This window comes from Castor canadensis, chromosome 4 (genome assembly GCF_047511655.1).
Source record: "Castor canadensis chromosome 4, mCasCan1.hap1v2, whole genome shotgun sequence".
NCBI classification, from domain to species: Eukaryota; Metazoa; Chordata; class Mammalia; order Rodentia; family Castoridae; genus Castor; species Castor canadensis.
In genome coordinates, this window is record NC_133389.1 from 185,523,120 (window position 1) to 185,544,638 (window position 21,519).

At 48.5% G+C, this 21,519-nt stretch overlaps 1 protein-coding gene and 1 long non-coding RNA gene across 3 annotated transcripts; one reads left to right on the plus strand and one right to left on the minus strand.

Moving 5' to 3' along the window:
• Positions 1 to 945: 945 nt before the first annotated feature.
• Dtymk (deoxythymidylate kinase) lies at positions 946 to 8,587 on the minus strand. Of its 2 annotated transcripts, XM_020157704.2 has the most exons (5): positions 8,408 to 8,584; positions 7,659 to 7,767; positions 5,799 to 5,889; positions 3,690 to 3,887; positions 946 to 1,448 (listed from the first exon to the last, which is right to left on the minus strand). In XM_020157704.2, the coding sequence occupies exons 1-5, from the start codon at positions 8,535 to 8,537 to the stop codon at positions 1,338 to 1,340; spliced, it is 639 nt and encodes a 212-aa protein (XP_020013293.1). In that variant the 5' UTR covers positions 8,538 to 8,584; the 3' UTR covers positions 946 to 1,337. The 2 variants fall into 2 exon arrangements, 1 of the variants encoding a protein (XP_020013293.1); XR_012447464.1 differs by lacking the exons at positions 946 to 1,448; positions 3,690 to 3,887 and having other exon boundaries at positions 7,547 to 7,767; positions 8,408 to 8,587.
• Positions 8,588 to 8,667: 80 nt separating this feature from the next.
• LOC141422705 (uncharacterized) lies at positions 8,668 to 9,697 on the plus strand. The gene is made up of 2 exons (XR_012447465.1): positions 8,668 to 8,895; positions 9,495 to 9,697. It is a non-coding gene; the product is annotated as an uncharacterized lncRNA (long non-coding RNA).
• Positions 9,698 to 21,519: the final 11,822 nt, after the last annotated feature.

Here is a 21,519-nt window from a genome sequence, read left to right on the forward strand (position 1 = left end):
CACACAAAAGGGCTGGTGGAGTGGCTCAAAGTGTAGGCCCTGAGTTCAAACCCAGTACACACACACACAAAATTCTAGTGGGACAATCTAGGTGACCCCCACCCACCTTCTGGTGTGTCAAGGGCCTGAAGACAAGAGGGCCAGTTCTGGGCTGGGTGCAGTAGGTGAGGCATTCTCAAGAGACACGATACACTCAGCCACTAGAACAATTTGTTCTTATGGCCCTGGAGGGCAGAAGTCCAGACCATACTTTGGCAGGACGGTTCTTCTGAGAAGGTATGTCCTGTATCTACCAGCATCCAGAGGTGCTGACATTGCTCCACCTTCACACCTTCAAATGCTGTGCTTTTTTTTTTTCTTTTTGGCGGTACCGGGCTTTAAACTCAGGGGCTATGCACTTTGAGTCACTCCACCAGCCTTTATGTCATGGGTTTTTTTAAGAGATTCAGTCTGGGGAACTGTCTGCCTGGGCTGTCTTTGAACCATGATCCTCCTGATCTCTGCCTCCTGAGTAGCTAGGGAAAGACCCCTGACAACACTGGACCCACCTAGACAATCTTCTACTTCGAGGTCCTCCACCTAATCCCATCTGCAGAGCCCTTCGTGTTTACCCAAATGTCACTTCCTTTTATAGGGGGCCTGCCTTCTAGAATTCCCTACACTGCTCTCTACCCAGAAAGTGGTCTATGTAGGGCAGATTCTACAAGTCAACAAGTCATTTCATCTTGGGGTCACTTAAAAGGGAATCAAGTGAAAAGTTAAGCTCCAGGGTTGTAACAAAATAAGAGCAAAGTTAACATCAGTGTGTTCAAAAAAGTCAGGATGTGAGAGGCTCAGAGCCTGGACAGTTGGGAACAGTCAAACCCATGGCAGACCCCTTGAGCAGGCAAGGCCTTCACTGAGGACAGAGATTCCCACTCAAGGCCAGCTCAGTCCACAGCCAGCATCTATGGATAGTGATGCCTTCCACAAACACGTTTTCCGGTAAATTTTTATTAGTGCCTGTAAGAAACTCAAGGGAATTCCAGCTAGTTGCCATTTCCAATAAGCTCAACGAAACTGCTCAGACGTAAACTTCAGTAAGAAAACGTCGTACTGTACTAACAGCTTCAGGGTACAGGAGTTGGCAAAGGAAGATACTTCTACAGCACTGCTCGGCAATCCATGCCACCAACTCCGGGGCACTCCAGCTCCAGGTCATGAGAGGGAGCCTGCAGATCTCTGCCACCAGGAAATAGCTCCAAATGTCAAAGGTGAACACGTCTTGCATGAGCCTTGTACAAGTCCCTACCTCCTGAAGGACTCCAGGGGGCAGCATCTGCAGTGGGGGCCCCAATTTATTTCCATAGCTCTCCCAGTGGCCTATGTGTGGCAGTGAGGATGGCGTCCTCAGAGAGCACTCGGATTTCCTTGTGGACATCCTCAATGCTTTTGGAAGCATCAACCACCTGTTCCCACAGGGGATGCAGAGAAAAAGGACCGTTAACCCCTTCCACAGTCTCAATGCACATGGTGATTTCAAGCGGCCAGGACCCTGAAAGGGCTGACGCACACCCCCTTGGACTGTTCAGCCACGCCTTTCTCTGAACCGTGGGCTGATGGTGTCCTTGGTACAAAGCAGCCTGCACACCTGCCACAGCCCAGACGTACCGCCCATGCTCCTAAGCCAGCCCAAGTGCCTGTACCCCCAAGTGACAAGTGAGGACAGCAGCATCAGCTTGCTCCAGAGCATCTGCTCAGACGCTGTTCAGAATGTGAGGAAATTTACAGCAGAAGCGGCATGGCAGGACCTGTCCCAATGTGGGTCTGCTTCTTGTCCTCTAGGGAGATGAAGGCTGTGCCACTCCCATGCAGGAGCAACACAAGGAATCGGGGCAGGCAGGCCCCCAGAGAAAACTCTCTGCCAGCAGAAAGCCAGGAGAGGGAACTACACAGAAGTGCCAGTGTTCCTAAATGTCTTCCTGTGCTCTTAAGTCTGGGCCAGGGCCCACAGCTCTGTAGGGCTGAAGGAGGCATATGAAATCTAAGTGTCTTGTGAGGTAGGACTGTACAAGAAGGGCTAATTCCTCACATGCCACCTCCTTGTCAGCCTCCGCTGAGCCACACAGTGCTCCAGGATAGCTCTAGGCTGGCTTACTGCCCAAGAAAATAAGCATTTCAAGGAAATGCATTGTCAACTGTTCTTAAAAAACAAGCCATAAAACTTTAGGATAAACTCTTCAAAATTATGGAGAAATGTAATATTAACACAAAGGACAGACCATACATGGTAAATAGCAAAGCTAGTCTGTGGCCATTGAGCACCAGCTCAGGTGCTGGGCTGAAGCCCAGGCCCCTGCTCTGGTGGAGGAGCCCAGTGGGATAGGAGTTCTGCAGGTAATAGTCACAAAATGGACAGTGCAGGCACTGCCTGACCCATCTGGACCACTTTGGCTGCTGTGCTGAAGAGGCACAGGCAACTAGTGTTTAGGAAAGAACATGGAGGTGGGATGAAGGGGTGAGGGGGAGAGAGGGACAGGTATGGAGAAGTGGCAGTGCTGACATCCACTGCAAGGGCACAGTGAAATCGCTGGAGGACAGCAGAGGTTGAGGATGGCTATCCAGACCGGGAATGAAGCAAGTTCACTGACTAGAGGAAGCAGGCCCAAAAGGAAGTTCACCATGGGCTGTTCCTGAGCTCAAGGAGATGGTCAAGTGCAGCCCTGTGGGGCTCCACAGAGGAGGGGGCACAGAAGAGCTCCAGACTTTTTAAGGAAAGGGCATTATCATCTGTTGTAGAGGAGGAGGTGCCTACAGGGTCACCTAAGGTTGGCAGGGAGACCAGGAAGAAGTCAGCAAACATTTCCCATGGACTGAAAGGACAAGACAAAGTCTGAGAACTGAAGCCAGTAAGCTCCCCATTTTGACAGCACAGCCTAAGTGTAAGGACAGTGAGCTAAAGTACCATTCCTGTGATAAAGATGGAAGGCAAAGTGTAAAGTAGTTTGTAGGACTTCATGTTCTGAATGATGGTGTTTTGTAGCTAAAGCCTTGCAGAGGATGAAATGCAGGAGCAAGCTGGGCCTCACGTCTAAAAGGGGTCTGTGATAGGCAGGCTCGTGTGCATCACAGGGCCCCAGGTCTTGTCTGGCTTGCCAGAGAAGACAAAAAGTCTTGGTGCTTTGCGTAATTCATGGGGTTTAGAATTGCCGGCACAGGGCTGTGGGAACGACCCAGGGGTAGGCAAGGTCCTGGGTGACATTCCTAGCCCCACCAGAAGAAAGAATCTGCCTGGATAACACCTCTGAACTTCTGCCCCAAAGTCCACAGTGGAAAAACCTGACAAACTGCAGCACCTGTGCAGAGACGGCTCCTGCACCCCTTCTCTCACCCTCACTCCTGTGCCTCTTCTCCCTCACCAACCTCGCTCCTGCACCCCTTCTCTCGCTGACCTCGCTCCTGCGCCCCTTCTCTCACTGACTTTGCTCCTGCACCCCTTCTCTCTCGCCAACCTTGCTCCTGCGCCCCTTCTCTCACCCTCACTCCTGCGCCCCTTCTCCCTCACCAACCTCGCTCCTGCACCCCTTCTCTCGCTGACCTCGCTCCTGCACCCCTTCTCTCTCATTGACTTCGCTCCTGCGCCCCTTCTCTCACCAACCTCACTCCTGCACCCCTTCTCTCTCATTGATCTCCAGCAGTTCTGGCCTCACCTTCCAGTTCAAAGTCGTGTCTCTCATGAGCTGTTGGAAGCACTGCAATGCTCGCTCCTGGAAAATCCCATTCTCGTAGCGCTCATGGCCAAACTCTCCCCTTGCAGCAGCATCCACCAATTGTAACTGAAGGAACAGGATCAGGTCAGGTTTGGGAAGGCCCACGTCTGGCTGTTTGCACCAATCCAGGGAAAAATTCTACCAAGAAAGAACCGAACAGTTAGAGAAAGAAAGCTGAGTGGGGTCTAATCTTTTGTTTTCTTTTGGATTTGTCTTCTCCTATGCCACCTGCTAATTTTCCTCTGCAGATACAATTAGTGGACAGAATAGCACCAGAGCTTCATGTGCTGAGCACCCACACCCTACAGTGGATGTGGACCCTGTGACATAGCTCAGGTCTTCTGCCCAGGAGGAAGGCACACCTGTATACAGACTCTGGGAGTTCACCTAGCCTGGGAAGCTGGGGTGGAAAGCAGATTCAAGACAACGTATAGGGACCTTGGTTGTGACCTGTTACCCACAAACCTGCCAGGAAGACATGAAGGAGACTGAGAATCCTGGAAAGTCACTGCCTGCCGGGGCTGGTGGATTGAATTCACTTGCATGTCTCCACTTACTCGTCTTGTCAACTAGCTAAAAATGGTGTCCTTACTTCTGGAGGAAAGACAGGCCCAGAAAGGCCCTCCCCACCACCCCCCTCCACAAGCTGAGGACTGCAGTGCCTCAGGAGGACAACAGAGAACACACCCACAGTCTGCTGGCCATTGCCTTTCTTATTGTACCAACCAAGTACTACATTGGGGGGGGGGTGGAGCTAACTAACACATGAAGAAATGAAAGAATTAAAAAGTTACCACTTTGATAGGGCTGGAGGCATGGCTCAAGTGGTACTAGCAAGCACAAGGTTCTGAGTTCAAAGCCCAGCTTTCCTAAAGTTACCACTTTGAGTTGGGCGCCCAGCTCAAGCCTATAATCCTAGCTACTTAGGAGGCAGAAGTCAGGAGGATCCCAGTTTGAAGCCAGTCCAGGCAATAGTTTGAGACCCTATCTTGAAAATACCCAACACACAAAAGGGCTGGCAGAATGACTCAAGTGGTAGAATGCCCACTTAAGCAAGCATGGGGCCCTGAGCTCAAACCCCAGCACCACCAAAAAGTTACCACTTCATGAGCTGGGCATGGTGGTTCAAGCCTATAATGCTATTTGGGAGGCAGAGGTGGGTAAAAGGCACACACTTTTACCACTGACCTATACCCCCAGCAACCAAAATAAAAAAAGTTAAAATGTTAATGCAAGGAAGAGATGTAGAGACTGGCACCGGTGGCTCACTTTGTAATCCTAACTACTTAGGAGGCTGAAATTAGGAGGATCGAAGTTGGAGGCCAGCCTGGGCAGATAACACATGAGACCTTATCTTGAAAAATCCCATCACAATAAAAAGGGCTGGCAGAGTGGCTCAAGCGGTAAGGGCACATGCCTAGCAAGCATGAGGCCCTGAGTTCAAACTCCAGTGCTGCCACAAAAAAAAAAAAAAAAAAAGTTTGAACACTGTTTAATGACACTACAGAGTGCTAGTTTTTTAAGATTATGGTTTTAAAGTTATTTTTTGGATGAGTACTAGAACATTTATGAAAAAATGACCATGTTGTCTGCTGTGGCAGAGATCAACAGCCCACTGAACAGGAGGGAGGTCAGGAAAATAAGAATCCAGCATCTGCTTGCAGCGTAACAGCCTGTATGAGAACTCACTAGTGTATTCTTGGCGCAGCAGGCAGCACGTCAGTCTCTGAGTTTGAACCTCAGAGAAGGCAGTTATGTTCTGGGTTGGAGGAGTGGCTCAAGTGGTAGAGCACCTGCTTAGCAAGCTTGAGGCCCTGAATTCAAACCCCAGTACTAAAAACACATGCCGCAAATGAACTACCCTGGATATACATATGAAACAATCACCCAAATAAAAGCTGTGTCTCTGAAGTATTTCAACGCCAAATTAATCTAGAGGGAAAAGGACGCAGGAGTCAGGTATGTTCCTGAGGTAACCCACACGCCAGATGAGGGCAGGTCAGTGGTCCACACACCTGACATCCTGACAGGAGGCCATGCAACACTTACCTCCTTGGCACTTGTAAAGGCAACACCAGAAAATGCGTATCTGTCCACAACAAGGGTCACACCCTGGTTCAACTTCTCCTTGATCCATGGCCTGAAAAACACAATGCTCCTGAGCCTCTGAACTGGCTTCACTGGCCCTGAACCTTCATTAAAAAGAAAAAGGTGGAGCCGGGTGTCAGCAGCTCATGCCTGTGATCCTAGCTACTCAGGAGTCAGAGATCAGGAGGAACGAGGTTCCAAGCCAGCGGGCAAATAGTTCACAAGACCCTGTCTCCAAAAACCCTTCACAAAAAAGGGCTGGTGGAGTGGCTCAGGTGTAGGCCTGGAGTTCAAACCCCAGTACTGAAGGAAAAAAAATAAGTAAATAAGAAAAAGAAAACAAGAAAAAAACCTGGATGGCTTTGAGTTTTGTAAAACCAAAGGCGAGATCCATTTAAGAATTGAGAAGCTGAACTTCAACAAAATAAGTTTCTACTGTGTGACACTATCAAGTGAAAACAAAAGACAAGCCAGAGTGCGAGAAAATGCAATACCTCCGATATCCAAAACATAGAAGACTGGAAGAGCAGCCCAAGTGGTAGAGCACCTGCCTAGCAAGCGTGAGGCCCTGAGTTCAAACCCCAGTGCTGCCCAAAAAAAAAAAAAAAAACAGGCCAAAGATCTTAACTGATACTTCACCCTGACTATGTAGTTGGAAATGAAGCATTTAAACTGCTCTACACATCATCAGGAAAATGCAAATTAAAACAGTACATTAGAATAACCAAGACCCAGAACACCGACAAAGGCTGGTAAAGATGTGGAGCAAGTGGAACTCTGTCATTACAAGTGGGAATACAATGACACGTAAAAAAAAAAAAAAAAAAGGTGGGAATACAAAACGGTACAGCCACTTTGGCAGACAACTTGGCTGTTCCCTACAAACACACCAGCAGTAAGGCTCCTTGGTATTTACCATAAGGTGAAAGCTTCCGTTCACACAAACACCTACACACAAGGGCTAGTGGTGTGGCTCAAGTGATAGGGCACCTGCCAAACCCCAGTACTGCCCCAAAACAAAAACAAACAAAAAACACCCTACACACAAATGATTATAGCTGCTTTATTCACAATTGCAAAATCTTGGAATTGCCCAAGGCATTCTTCAGTGAGTGGATAAATTGTTGGCCATCCAGATAATGGAATGTTAAATAACACTGAAAGAGAAACTCTCAAGCCAAGAAAAGCTGGACAAAGTATGAATGTACGTGATTTGGCAAAACCTATGCCCTTGCAGAAGAGGTGGGATAATAATGCAGGCCTACAACATATAATCAGGCTCATTCTGCATCTGATACTGTTTTGGTTTGGGGTTTTTTTTTTTTTTCGGTGGTACTGGGGTTGGAACTAGGATGATTCTTCATTTTGAACTGGACCTGTAGTTGGGCACAGTGGCTCACATCTGTAATCCTAGCTACTCAGGAGGCAGAGATCAGAAGGATCAAGGTTCAAAGCCAGCCTGGGCAAATAGTTCTGTGAGACCCTATCTCGAAAAAAACCTTCACAAAAAGGGCTGGTGGAGTGGCTCAAGGTGTAGGCCCTGAGTTCAAACTCCAGTACTTTAAAAAAAAAAAAAGAACTACACTTTCTGATCAGTTTTTCTGTATACCTAAAATTACCTTTACAGAAAAGCCTGTAAGTTCTAAGAGGGGTGGAAAAGCCGTTTTTTGTGCTCTCTAGTAAAACGGAGCTGTGCACCCTCTACTCACAAGGCTGCTGAGTCAAGACCTAACAAACATTAGCACCCCTCACATCCTTCAGAATCACAGCTGCCTGCTCAGAATAGCTCCTGGGACAAGGAAGGAGTGGGTCAGTTTTTACACTTGTTCCCAACGGTTTGCAGAGAAAAGCAGGTGCACGGAGTGATCTTCAAGTTCGTTTTTCTTTTCTAAGTAGGAACTCAGAAGTTTGCCGATTTCCGTTGATCGTTCTAGGAAAAAACACAAGTACCAATGAAGTCAGGTTTTCCATCAAAATTAGAATGTAACTTGCACTTACTTTCTCATGCTGGGCTCAGGTCTAACTGTCGAGGTTTATCTGCTAACTCTCTAGACAGGCTTGCACGGCTTCCTGAAGACGCAGCAATGGCAGAGGCCGGGGAGGAGTGTTTCAGAGGAAGTCGTGACTTCAGAAGCCACTGGACTGCCTGTCCAACGAGGCTCCCCGCCCCCAACTCCCTGCCACTGTGTTAACTGACCGCATGTTCAGAGTCCCGGCTTTACTTAACTAAAACACGGAGCCAGGCACGGTGGCTCACGTGTGCAATCCTAACCACCGGGGAGGCTGGATTCGGGAAGATCGTGGTTCCAAGCCAGCCCGGGGCAGAAAGTTGTTGAGACTCCCGCCCCTCCCCGCCGTGTCCAAAATGGACTGCAAGTGTGGCTTCGGGGGCAGGGGGCCTGCTCTGCAAGTACAAGTCGCGAGTTCAAACCCAGGAGGTGCAGAGGAGCACGCAGGGGACGTGGACCTCAAAGTCCAGCACCAAAAACTACAAAAACTAAACCCGCGGGGGACCGCGGACCCACTGGCCAGGCGGCCCGCCCACTCCCCGCCCCGCCCCGCCCGCGCACCGGGAAAACGGAGCAGCTCAGCGCGGTGGCCCGTGGCGCACAGCGCGGACACCAGCTTACGACACTGCGTGCTTTTGCCCGCGCGGTCGACGCCTTCCAACACAATGAGCGCTCCGCGCTGGGCCGCCATCGCTCCCGCCAGCCAGCGAAATCCCGCGCACTTTCCCCCAACGCCCCCCACACCAGCGTGCGCTGGGATTGGCTGAGGCCGTGGGGGGGGTGTGGTTCCTGGGGCCGCGCATGCGCCTTGCGCCGCACGGCCTCTTCGGGACCGGAAGTCCTGCGCCCAGTCTGGCGGCGGGCGCGGGGCGCGCGGGGGGCGACCGGGGTTGAGCCGGTCGGTAGCGTTCCACGCGTCAGCGGCCGCACCGCATGGCCAGAGCTCTGCTTTCACCGTTCCGGCTCGTTCAGACCCTGGCCACGTGGCAATCCTTAAAAAAAAAAAGTAAATTTTCAGTTTCCCCACGCTGACCTGCAAGGATCTGAAAGTAAGGAAAGAGCGCGTGCGTCGTGCCCTCTGTGCCTCCCCCGCGTCCTAAGATGAATCACCTTGGGGACATGCAGACTGCTTGTGGGAGGTCGCACTTAGACACAGCCTGGGGGCGGGGGGCGGTGCAAGGGAACCCCAAGATGGAGAATCCTGGTTCAGTGCGCACGTGCTGAGCGCCCTGTTCTTTCTCTCTGCCTGTTTGCTCACACGCTGTAAGCTAAACCTGTCTAGGCTTCTGGCTTCACCGTCCCCGTGAAACTCCGTAACGACTGGGAAAAAGCCTGCTTTGCTCTGGCATGCATATGCCAGCATTTATAGCATATCCCTGCTATAAATGAAAAAACAAAAACCAAAAAACCCTCTTGTCTAATCCAGTTAAAGTGAGCTACTTTGGGATTTGCTTTTTGTCCATTACCATGTCCTTATAATCTCATTATACTCTGAAATTTCTCTCCCTACCCTCATGGGTTTTTCTTAGGTTGCCATGGGTCATGTTAAAGTGAGCTACTTTGGGATTTGCTTTTTGTCCATTACCATGTCCTTATAATCTCATTATACTCTAAAATTTCTCTCCCTACCCTCATGGGTTTTTCTTAGGTTGCCATGGGTCATGGAATGTGCTGTGATTCTTGAGACATTGGTGTCAATCAGCTCCAAACCCCTTAGACTTCAATGAAAGTTTGGGCAGATGTAGAAATGATTGTCATTCTCAACGTTTCTTCTGAGAAGACCCACTTTGATCTCTGAAAGTGTCTTTATAAATTTTACTATTCTTAATAAACTCTGTTATTATTCTCATGTTTTGCTTCTTGCCTGAGTCTTCTTTGGCCAGACGCAAGAATCAAAATAGCTGCACTGGATGTTTGGTAATGCTCAGGTACCTGCAGGTGAAGCCTTTTGTTTCGGATATCTGATGTAAGGTACTGCTGAATAAAGACCACGCCACGTGTGGAAAGGAAAGGTTTATTGGAACCAGACCACAGGGCCGTCACTCTTGGGTTCAGAGTGAGGCAGCTTGGCTGAAAATGGGTAGTGGGCTTTATAGGAGGGGCCAAGCCATGGGGGAGGGAGAGAGAGTCTCTGGTCTCTGATGATCTGTGATCACCAGATGGAACAGGTCAACATGCCTGGCTAGTTGAGTAACTGGCAGTTCCTGAGTTGTTTTGCAAACTGAGAAACAATCAGGCAGGGAGAAACAAGCAGTCATAAGTCAGAGGGTCTGGTTTCAGTGTTTGCCTCAGGTCCTTTCGCCTGCCCCAAGAATGCCAGGGACCTAACATTCCAGCCTTTTGTTGGTATTATGGACACCCATAGATCTAGCTGCTTTGTGCTGAGTAGGGGCGTTGTTAAGGGGGGGAATTTGGAAATTTGTGAGGTCCCCAGGAGCAGAGGCTAACGGTTTTTCCCGGGCTTCATTTGTAGACAAGGCCAGTTGTTGGTAAGTTCACCTATGGCAGAAAATTGAGAGCCAAATGAGGACTGAGAACTTATGCAGGAGAGGAAGAGGGAGAGAGTTTGTGGGAGAGGCGTAGCCGTGTGGGGCCCAGCGGTATGCAAGAGTACTCATCCTTTGCTGTTATGGAAGAGTCTAAGGTTGGTGGGCAACATTTTATCCTTGAAAGGTGCTGCCACTGTCAAGCACCGTTGAGCTGGACAGCGGTGGACGTTGTGAGGATGACCAGATGAGGGCTGGTCCACTGAGGTCCCAATGGAGAGGGCTGAAGATCCTTGAGGAGAACAAGATCCCCTGGTTTAACAGAAGTTGCTACAGGGCCCTCTGAGGGTGGGGCAGGATCTGGTCTGCATGCTGTCTGAGAAGTTCCCGGAGGAGGTTAAGATCAGGCAGATAGTCAGCTAGAGAAGCAGAGTCTGTCGGAGGCAAGTTTTCTAAGAGAAGTGGGTAGCCATACATTATTTAAAACCCAAATAGGAATATTAGGAGGAACATAAAAAGGTGTCTGCTAAAGGCTGCATATTTTTAGGGATCTAGATTCTGTGAAATCCTGTAGCTTCCAAGAAAGCTTTAAGCTGCTTTTATGGTATGGGGGAATGGGAAACAGAGGACTAGTGGTTTTTTCCCTCATGACTCAGGGAGCGAGTCTGTCCGTTTAAGAACACACCCAGGTAGGTAACCTGAGGGAGACATAATTGAGCCTTCTCCTGGAGACTTTGTACCTCTGGAGGCCAGAAAGTTTTAGAAAGGACTCAGTTGCCCTGCAGGTGAGGAGTTCTTGGCTCTGCACTGAAGTAAGTCATATTGAAGAAGGGTGGCCTCTGGCTAGTGCAATCTAATAAGTCTCTGGTTAGAGCCGGTCCACAAAGATGAGGGCTGTCTTTAAATTCTTGGGGCAAGACTGACCAGGTTAGTTGCTGGGAAGGGTTTGTGGGATCTTTAAGGGCAGATGGAGGCTGACTGTCAGGATGCAGGTTAAATGTAGCACTTTTGGATAAAAGAGAGCTTTAGCTCATCGTTTTATATAAAGTGACATTTTTAACTCTGCAAAAGTTTGTACAATATTTAGATAAAGTATAGACCCAGAGACCTTTGCATGAGTAAATACGTAAATGAACTCTGATTTAGTAGTACTTCTTATAGTCAACTTCAACTTTATCACACACTGAAGCTTTTATTATACACTTAAAACTTGCTCAGACCTTCATACAACATACTAAACCCTTTGATGAATTGTCCTTATTTCTCCTATTTGAAACAATCTTTAGGACAAAACCTTATTTACTATATCCTTTCTCATTCAAAAAACCATTCCTTTTTCCTTCAACTTCTCTCAATACCTATCTATATCCTTTCTAGTTGTTTACTTTGTAACTTGTATGTTAAAATTAACTTTTACAAGAATTTTAAATTTAAATAAAATTGTTTTTCCTTTTTGGCTGGTGGATGAGACCATCCACCCGCACCATGGGGATCTGTAAAGAATAACACTTACCTGAAAAGTCAGGTAGCACCAAGTAGGTGATTGAGGCCTACCTGTTACTTGGACGGTTACCCTGGGCTCCTCTGAGGTGATCTTGAAGGGGGCCGAAGTCCCAGGGCCACATAAGTCTTCTGCTGCCAGGCCCAAGAGGTCCATGAGGCCTTCTCTCTGTTGAGAGTGGGCGTGGGAGACTGACCTACCTTGCAGACACAAAGAGGGGCCGTTGTCCTTCCAGTGTCCATTCTGGCCACATTGCAGACAGGGTCCTGGTGGCAGGCGAGGTGAAGGGCAGTGTTTTGCCCAGTGTCCTGTCTGGTTGCACTTGAAGCAGGCCCTGGAGGTGTGCATTGTTGTCCGGCCCTTCTCGAAGTTGGAGGTGGTGGCCTCAGGGCAGCCGCCAAGAACTGGGCCTTTTACTGGTCTCAAACGTCATCTCAGTTATTAGATACCTTAAATGCCATTTTCACAAGATCTCCCTGGGGGGTCTGAGGGCCACCCCCTGCCTGTTTAAGTTTTCTTTGAATATCAGGGAAGGATTGGGAAATAAAATGAGAGTAGAGAATAATTGGGTTAGGTATTTGAATTCTTTAATTTAAGAGGCTGAGTCGTTAGAGAAGGAGCCAAGTCTTTTCAATTTGGGAGAGAGCTCAGTCATGAAAAAGGGCACATGAACTCTGATAAATGCCGTCAGCTCCTGCCTCCTCCCAGAGTGGTACGGGTGGGCTGAGCATGCTTGGGACAAGGTATGGGGGTGGGTATGGGACACAGGTGGGGAGGAGAAGGGTGAGGGTGTAGCAGGGGCTGAGAGCAAGGCTGGCAGTGTTGGTTCCTGAGGAGCTGATGGCTCAGGGTCAATTGTGACTGCTGTAGAAGGGGATAGGGTGGCAGATGTTTAGGAGAGCCAGCAGAGGTGGAAAAAGGGGGTTCTGAGTCATGGGAGGTTGGGGTGGGAGAAGAGGTTAAAGTAGAGGACCAGCAGGAGGAGTTGGGAGGTGGGCAGACAGAGCCCGTGAGGTCACAAGTACAAGAGTTCAGTCGGAGTGAGAGACACAGACTTTGAGAGGGGGGTTTGTTGCTGGCAAGGAGGATTTTAACGGTGTTACAGGATTGGAGCAGGGAGGTTCGAGAGCAGAGAGAAAGGAAAGCTTGGACAAATGGAATTTCGGATAACTTGCTGTTGCGATGGAAGAAATTGTCAAGACCTAGAAGTATGTGAAGATCAAAAGTACCGTTTTCAGGCCATTGTGATTGATCATCTAGCTTGTACTGAGGCCAAATGGTGTTGCAGTAATAAATCTGTCGCTTAGGTTATATATGGTCTTGGAGACCAAGGGGGAGGGTGTGGAGAAGGCATCCCAGTGGACGCATCTAATGTAGAAGGAAAGTGAGAGAGAGAGTGAGAGAGAGAGACGCAGAGAGAGAGAAAGAGAAAGGGAGAGAGAGAGAAAGAGAAAGGGAGAGAGAGAGAGAGAGAAAGAAAGGGAGAGGGAGAGAAAGAGAAAGGGGGGAGAGAGAGAGAGACAGACAGACAGGTGCCTTGGTGAGTGTACTCTTCAGGCCAATATAGACCTAGGTCAAGGTCTAATGACTCAGGCAAGGAGAGCAGAATCGTCTGGTTGCCGTCTGGTCATCATCTGGTCATCGTAAGCTGGAGGGGCTGTCGAGAGCTCTCACCTTGGGCGGAGGAAAGGAAAACAGGGAGGGAGAGCAAGAGAGAAAAAGGGAGAGAGTGAGAGGGAGGGGGAGTGTCACCTGAACTGGTTCCCAAGGGCAGGCGTCCCTGGCCTGGGTTGCCATCCAATGGAAAATGTCCCAACCAGTTAGCCAGGCGTCCCCGTGCTAAGCAGTGGGCACCCCAGTGGCTGAGAGAGGTGTGCTTGGCATGGTGCCTGCGACTTCCGGGACCAGAGAGAGAGAGAGAGAGAGAAAGAGAGAGAGAGCAGGCAGCCCCAAGGAGAGTGACACTTACTGAGTCTGAGGGGAGGAGTAGGTCAGGTGGACAGCAGTGGAAGAGAGAGGCTAACGATGGATGGGAAAGCCGGCAAGGCAGTAAGGTCCGAAACCCTCAGTCTGGAGGCACGTGGGGTCAGTTCAGCAGTCTGGGTTCGGGAGAGGGCGGGACATGAAAGCCAAGGGAGCAGCCCCAGCAGGGCCGGAGCGTCCTGTAACCTCTCCCGGGTTTCGGGTTTCGGCACCAGATGTAAGGTACTGCTGAATAAAGATCACGCCACGTGTGGAAAGGAAAGGTTTATTGGAACCAGACCGCGGGCTGTCACTCTCAGGTTCAGAGTGAGGCGGCTTGGCTGAAAATGGGTAGTGGGCTTTATAGGAGGGGCCAAGCCATGAGGGAGGGAGAGAGAGTCTCTGGTATCCGATGATCTGAGATCACCAGATGGAACAGGTCAACATGCCTGGCTAGTTGAGTAACTGGAAGTTCCTGAGTTGTTTTGCAAGCTGAGAAACAATCAGGCAGGGAGAAACAAGCGGTCATAAATTGGGGTCTGGTTTCGGTGTTAGCCTCAGGTCCTCTCGCCCACCCCCAGAATGCAGGGACCTAACATCTAACACCTATATGTTGTCAGCTTTCAGGTAGACTTTGATCTCTGTGCCTGGCAGAAGAAAAGCTAGGAGTTATTTTTCCCCAAATATCATCTGTAACACTTGATCTTGGGTTCCTATAAAACTGAGAGATCATTTTTTTTTTTTTTGTGGTACTGAGGTTTGAACTCGTGGCCTTCACCTTGAGCCACCCCACCAGTTCATTTTTGTGAGGGTTTTTTTGAGATAGGGTCTCTCGAATTATTTACCCAGCCTGGCTTTGAACCAAGATCCTCCTGATTTCTGCCTCCTGAGTAGCTAGGATTACAGGTATGAGCCACTGGCATCTGAGTCAAGGCTGTTTTCTAATGGGCTATTGAGAACTACCCTGCTTCGCTGCCATCGCAAAGATTGGTGGAGGCTTCCAGCTGAGAATGGCAGTTTCAGGTGACCTCTCCAGGTCCATCCGGAGCAATAGGCCAGGTCACGGGCCGTGGATTCCTGACTGCTGTCCTACTTCTTCATGTGTGTGAGCCCTTGCTGACATTTCTCCCCAGCACGCCACGGAAGCTTTATGCTTTCCCTGCTGAACCCTGCCTGATTCTGTTTGGGGCTCTGGAAGGGTGGGGGTTCTGGTTCTCCCAACTATGTCTTTTCTCCATGGAGGTTGAACATGGCTTCCAAAGGCCAGTGTGCCCTGTTCAGGCAGAAGTTTCAAAAGCCATTTTATGGGGCAGCCATCCTCTTCTCACCCCTCACAAGAAAACGTGCATAGTTAGGGCTGGCTTTTTACCCTCAATTCTGGAATGAAGGCCCATGAAGCACAGAGGAATCAGCTCTTGTGATTTTGAGACAGAGACTTTGGGATCCTCGTTACCACAGCACAACTTACTGAAAGCTGACTGACAAGAGTGGTACTCAATAGCACCTCACGTAGATAAAAATAAAAAGAATATTCTTGTCTAGTTGATGTCTCATTCTAAAATGTCATCTTCAGCTGGACGCTGGTATCTTACGTCTGTAATCCTAGCTACTCAGGAGGCAGAGATCAGGAGGGTCATGGTTTGAAGCCAGCCTGGGCAAATAATTCATGAAACCCTGTTTCAAAAATACCTAACACACAAAAAAAGGGATAGTGGAGAGTGGTTCAAGGTATAGGCCCTGAGTTCAAGCCACAGTACTGCAAAAGAAAGAAAGAAGGAAGGAAGGAACGAACGAAGGAAGGAAAAAAAGAAAGAAAGAAAGAATGAAGGAAGGAAGGAAAGAAAGAAAGAAAAGGGGGGAGGCTGGTGGAGTGGCTCAAGGTGTAGGCCTTGAGTTCAAACTCTGGTACCACAAAAAAATTAAATTAACTAAAACGTTCATCTTCACTGCTAAACACCCTCACACATGTTAATTATCTTTCAGGTGCATATCACAATGTCCAGCTTTCATTGGTTGAGATGGGGGAGGTCTCCCTAACTTCTTGCCCAGGCTGGCCTCAAACTGAGACCCTCTCGATCTCCACCGCTTGAGCAGCAGCAGGTTCCAAACATGGTCCTGCCGATGTGTACGCCATCTCCCCGTGACAGGCAGCCAAGGACTGCCGCTGCTGCTGAGTGAAGCTGTGTTGGGTCCACATCTTATTCTCCTGGCTTTTCCTTCATGACTGCAGGATAGCTGTGGTGTCCAGAGTATCAGTAATGACCTCTCAGCCCTGATGTGGGCAGAGGGGAGCCATCAGGGTTAAACATGCTCTCGTTTGTGCTTATGCCATATGGACACTGAGTCACAATTGAGTCTTGGATCCAGTCAGCACAGCCTGCCCTGTGGGAGGAGGGTCTTTCCTTGGGGGAAGGAAGGTAAGCCTGGTAGGTGAGCACAAGGGCTTCATTCTCTCATGGATGAAGCATTGGGGTACTGGGACCTGTTTCCTCATAAGCTAAGTCTATGTGTGGTTGGAGATAATGGGTGAAATAACTTGGCCACAAGTTGATAATTGCTGAAGCTGGCAGCAGGCCCGTGGGGCTCATTAGGTTCTCTCACTCCCTGTGTATTTGAGGTCTTCCATTAAAAGAACAAGGACAAACCAGGTGCTTGTGTCTCACACCTATTATCTCAGCTACTCAGGAAGCAGAGATCAGGAGGATTGCAGTTCAAAGCCAGCCCAGGCAAATAATTCCAAGAGACTCTATCTCATAAAAACCCATCACACACACATACAAAAGGACTGAAGAAGTGGCTCAAGGTGAAGGACCTGGGTTCAAACTGCTGCAAAAAAAAAAAAAAGGACAGAGAACTCTTTTTTTTTTTTTTTTAAGCGGTACTGGGACTTGAACTCAGGGCCTTCACCTTGAGCCACTCCACCAGCCCTTTTTTGTGAAGGGTTTTTCCAGATAGGGTCTCATGGAACTATTTGCCCAGGCTGGCTTTGAATCGCAAACCTCCTGATCTCTGCCTCCTGAGTCGCTAGGATTATGGGAATGAACTACGGGCGCCCAGCAACAGAGAACTCTTGTGCCTGGCTCTCCGTATCCATGTCTGTAGCTTCCAACTGCAGGATCACCTCAGACCTCGCTAAGTACCCACTATGTACTCCCTGATTGCTTGCTCCGACTGTGGCAGAGTGGGTGGCTACACAGCAGAAGTTTATTTTCTTGACACTAGAAGTCCAAATTCAGGGTAGATGCCTGGTGAGGGCTCTTCTGTTCAGCCACAGGAAGCTGCTTTCTCCCTGCACCCCCACTTTGGAGAGGGGGGCGATTGTGCCTCTACTTATCACCTCATTTAGCCTTAGTTACAGTCACCTCTGCAGGTTATTTTGATTTGTTTTATTTTTAGGTGGAATGGCGTTTGAACTCAAAGCTTCATGCTTGCAAAACAGGTACTCTATTGGTTGTGCCACGCCTCCAGCTCCACAGCCAGTTATACGTGCAGCCCAGATGTGCCCCTCCTTGTCTCTCCTCATCACACCCCTGTGCAGACAGTAGTGAGGAGCTCATTTGGAAACAGGCACCACACTAGAAGGAATCTGGGTCCCCAAGTGACCCCCTGAGCACAGCTGCCCTGTTCCATAAATATTATGTAGACAAATAACGTGTGTGTGTGTGTTACTGGGAACTGAATTCAGGCGGGCCTTTGTGCACTGTGCATGCTAGGCAAATGCTCTACCGTTGACCTACATACTCAGACCATTTTTAAAAATTTGCAATAGTGTGGTCCCATGGTCTTCTTTCTTTCTTTAAGTATTTTATTAGTATATAATAGTTGTACAGGTGTTTCATTGTGACATTTCCATATATGCCCACAATGTACTGCAGTTTGGTTCATCTCCTCCATTATTCTCCCTCTTCCCCCCTCCCCCCCCCCGCAACCCTTTTTTTTTTTTTTTTTTGCAGCATTGAGGTTTGAACTCAGGACCTCACACTTGCTAGGCAGGTGCTCTACCATGTAAGCCACTCAGCTAGCCCTGATTTTGTGGTGGGCATTTTCGAGATAGGGTCTCTTGCACTGGGCTGGCTTCAAATCTCCATCATCCTGATCTCTGCCTTCTGAAAAGCTAAGATTATAGGCGTGACCCACTGCAGCCCGGTGACACCCTGGGTTTGATTCTCAGTAAAAGAAAAGAAAGGAGAGGATGAGGGAGAGGGATAATTGAGGAGAGAAAAAATGGTCCTTCATGTATTACATGTTGGACTTCTCCCATATGGGAGGAAAGACCCCCTCACTGCCTCTCCCAACTACTGCTCACTTACGCAGTTTTCTTAACTGTGGCATAATTAACATCTGGTGTCCAATAACTCTGATGGGACACTTACAATGTCCCCAGATCTCACCAATTGCCCCCTTAGGAGTGAAATTTCTCTCAAATGGCTGGGGTGTGGTTCAGTGGCAGAGTACCTGCCTAGCAAGCACAAGGGCTTGAGTTCAAACCCCAGCACTGAAAAAACAAAAAAACCCAAAAGACCTGTTAAAAGGTTCTCTTGAATTTAGGGCTGGTGGGATGGCCCAAGTGGAAGAGTGCCTGCCTAGCAAGCATGAGGCCCTGAGTTCAAATACCAGTACTGCCAAAACAAAACAAAACAACCCAAACCAAAAAAACCCAGGGCCTCATGCATACTAAGCAGACACTGTACTACTGAGCTACACACCTGCACCAATATCTTTTTTTTTTTTTTTTTGGTACTGGGGCTTGAACTCAGGGCCTTCATTTTGAGCCACTCCACCTATTTTTATGAAGGGTTTTTTGAGATAGGGTCTTTTGAACTATTTGCCTCCAGGCTGGCTTCGAACCTTGGTCCTCCTGATCTCTGCCTCCTGAGTAGCTAGGATTACAGGCATGAGCCACCCATGCCCTGCTAACAATACACTTTTTTAAAAGATGAAAGGGAGATCGGGGACGTAGCTCAGTGGTAGAATGCTTTGCCTCTCATGTACAAGGCCCTGGGTTCAATGCCTTGCACCATAATGAATGAATAGATAAATAGACTGAGAGTCAGTGGCTCACACCTGTAGTCCCAGATACTCAGGAGGCAGAGATCAGGAGGATCGACATTTGAAGCCAGCCTGAGCAAATAGGTTGGGATATCCCTACCTCCAAAATAGCCAGAGCAAAATGGACTGGAGTTGTGGCTCAAGCAGCAGAGTGCCTGCTTTGCAAAGAGTGAAGCCCAGAGTGCAAAATTACAAATACACAAAATTACAGAATTAAAATTACACCTGTAATCCCTGTACTTGGGAGCCTAAGGCAGGAGGATCTCAAGTTTGAGACCAGCTTGGGCTACTTAGTGAGACCCTGCCTCAAAAGGCCTGGGCTGTAGCTCAGTGGTGGCACACTTACCTAGCATGCAGGAGGTGCTGGGGTCCATCTTCAGTGAAGGGAGGTAGGGTGGGTGTGAGAACCTGCAAGTACCCAATAAATAAGTAAAATTACATTTAGCATCACTTGAAATCAAAGTGATACAATTAAGGCAATGAGGTTGTATTGGCATTACTTTTTTTTTTTTTTTGCCTAACAAGTTAGCAAAGACTTGAAAAAAAAATGTTTTGAAAGCTATGATTGGCAAAAGCACAGTAGTTGGTGGGAGCGTGAGTTGTGTTAGGGAGAACAAAAGGAAGCCATGTTAGAACTGGACCCCCTCACCCTTGAAGGTGACTTACCGGAAAGTCTCCATCTGGCCCTAAAGAAAAATACACAGCCACCTTTAGCAATTTACTAGAAGCTCCCCCACCTGGCCTAGAAGGAATGACCCGCCCTTAAGCCATTCTCTTGGAGGGTCAGAGGGACATTGAGGATTTTCATGCAGTGACCTTTCTGAGGCTTCTCCACCCACCTCATTTATCTACCCCCAGTCAGTAGGTGGCTGTGGGTTCCAGCTCTCTTGCTGGGGAGCCTGCCACAGGACCACTTCTCCACAATAAACCATGTCCTGGAGTTGAGCTGACTCCCGCCTATCTCCTATGTCTCTTTCCACTCTAACAAGTTGGTCTAAGCTTTTTTTTTTTTTTTTGGAAGTACTGGGGCTTGAATTCAGGGTCTCATGTTTGCTAGGCAGGTGCTCTACTGCTTGAGCCTCTCCACTAGCCCTTTTTTTTGTGTTATTTTCAAAATAGGGTCTCGTGAACTATTTGCCTGGGCTGGCTTTGAACCATGATCCTCCTGATCTCTGTTTCATGAGTAGCTAGGGTTATAGGCTTGAGCTACCTGCACCTGGCTTGGTCTAACTCTCAAGCAATTAAAAGCATCCGCATTAAGGGCCAGGTGTGCTGTCACACACCTGTAATCCTAGCACTCAGAGTTGGATCAGGAGGCAGTAGGATCACCAATTCAAAGCCACCCTGGATTTCATATCAAGGATCTGTTTTAAAAACAAACACACCGAAAGTATTAGCACTTAAAACAAGAAATATTCCTTGAACCAGTTTCTAAAAGTTAACCCCGAAGACAGTGTGGTAAATTGGAGGTGGCCAAAGTCTTCCCCAGGTCTCCATTGTTATGTGAGGTTCAGGTCCCCTCCCCAATGGAGTTTTTCCTTTTTGCTGTCCTGGGATTTGAACTTAGGGCTCCATGATTGCTAGGTAGGCGTTCTACTACTTGAGCCATGTCTCCAGCTCCCCATGACTTCTTGACCAACAGAATGTTGCCAGGTGATGCATTGGGACTACAATGGTGAGGTCACAAGGGTTGTGCAGCTCCCATACTGGCCTGCACTCCTCTCTCTTGGAGGCCTAAGCATGTAAGACGTATTGCTCCTGGGGTCGGCTGTGTTGGAGGCCACAGGTAGGCACACTGGTCTATGGTGTCAGTGGATGCAACCCTCTAGGCACCCAAGTGCAGTGACTTCTGTCTTGTCCCACTGAGCAGCAGAATGACCCAGTTGAGCTCTGCTGAAATCCTGCCTCAGGAAATGGTGAGATAGAATAAAATGGTTCTTTTAAACCCTAGGCTTTCAGGTACTCTATGACACAGCAACAGGTAAAGGGAGCAACAGATACATGTGAATGCATGATACAGCTCTACTTATGTGAATGAAAAATTGGAAACAAAGTGGTGTACATCCTAAGGTGCTTGTTAAAGTAAGGAATAGGAATGTTACAGATGCTGGTGCAGTCTGTGAGCAGAAGATTCTCAGGGGGCAGAGATCAGGAGGATTGTGGTTCTAAGACCCCATCTGGAAAATACCCAACACAGCCAGGCTCCAGTGGCTCATGCCTATAATCCTAGCTACTCAGAAAGCAGAGATCAGGAGGATCGTGGTTGGAGGTTGGAAGCCAGCCAGGGAAAATAGTTTGTGAGACCTTATCATGAAAAAATCCTGAGTTCAAACACCAGTATGACAAAAAAAAAAAAAAAAAAGAAAGAAAGAAAAGAATATATAAAGTGTGGCTCACTGTTGATGGAGAGTATTAAGAAAGCAAAGGTGTAGACTGTGGTCATACACAACTATAATCCCAGCACTTGGGGGCTGAGGCCTAGGCTATATAGTTAGACCCAGTTTCAAACAACAACAAGAAGAATGTAAGGAGTAGACAAATGGGCTGGGCAATATGCCTCACATCTATAATCCCAAACTCTACCTGAAAAATAACTACAGCAAAAAGGGTTTGGGGGCATGATTCAAGTGGTAGAGCACCTGCCTGGCAAGCACAATGCTCTGAATTCAACCCCC

Coding starts and splice junctions, on each gene's coding strand:
- Dtymk (XM_020157704.2), bottom strand. CDS start 8,537: ATGGCGGCCCAGCGCGGAGCGCTCATTGTGTTGGAAGGCGTCGACCGC. Junction 5,890..7,658: donor GCAAACCGTTGGGAACAAGT/GTAAAAACTGAC, acceptor TGTGTTTTTCAG/GCCATGGATCAAGGAGAAGT. Junction 3,888..5,798: donor CCTTTACAAGTGCCAAGGAG/GTAAGTGTTGCA, acceptor CTTTCTTGGTAG/AATTTTTCCCTGGATTGGTG.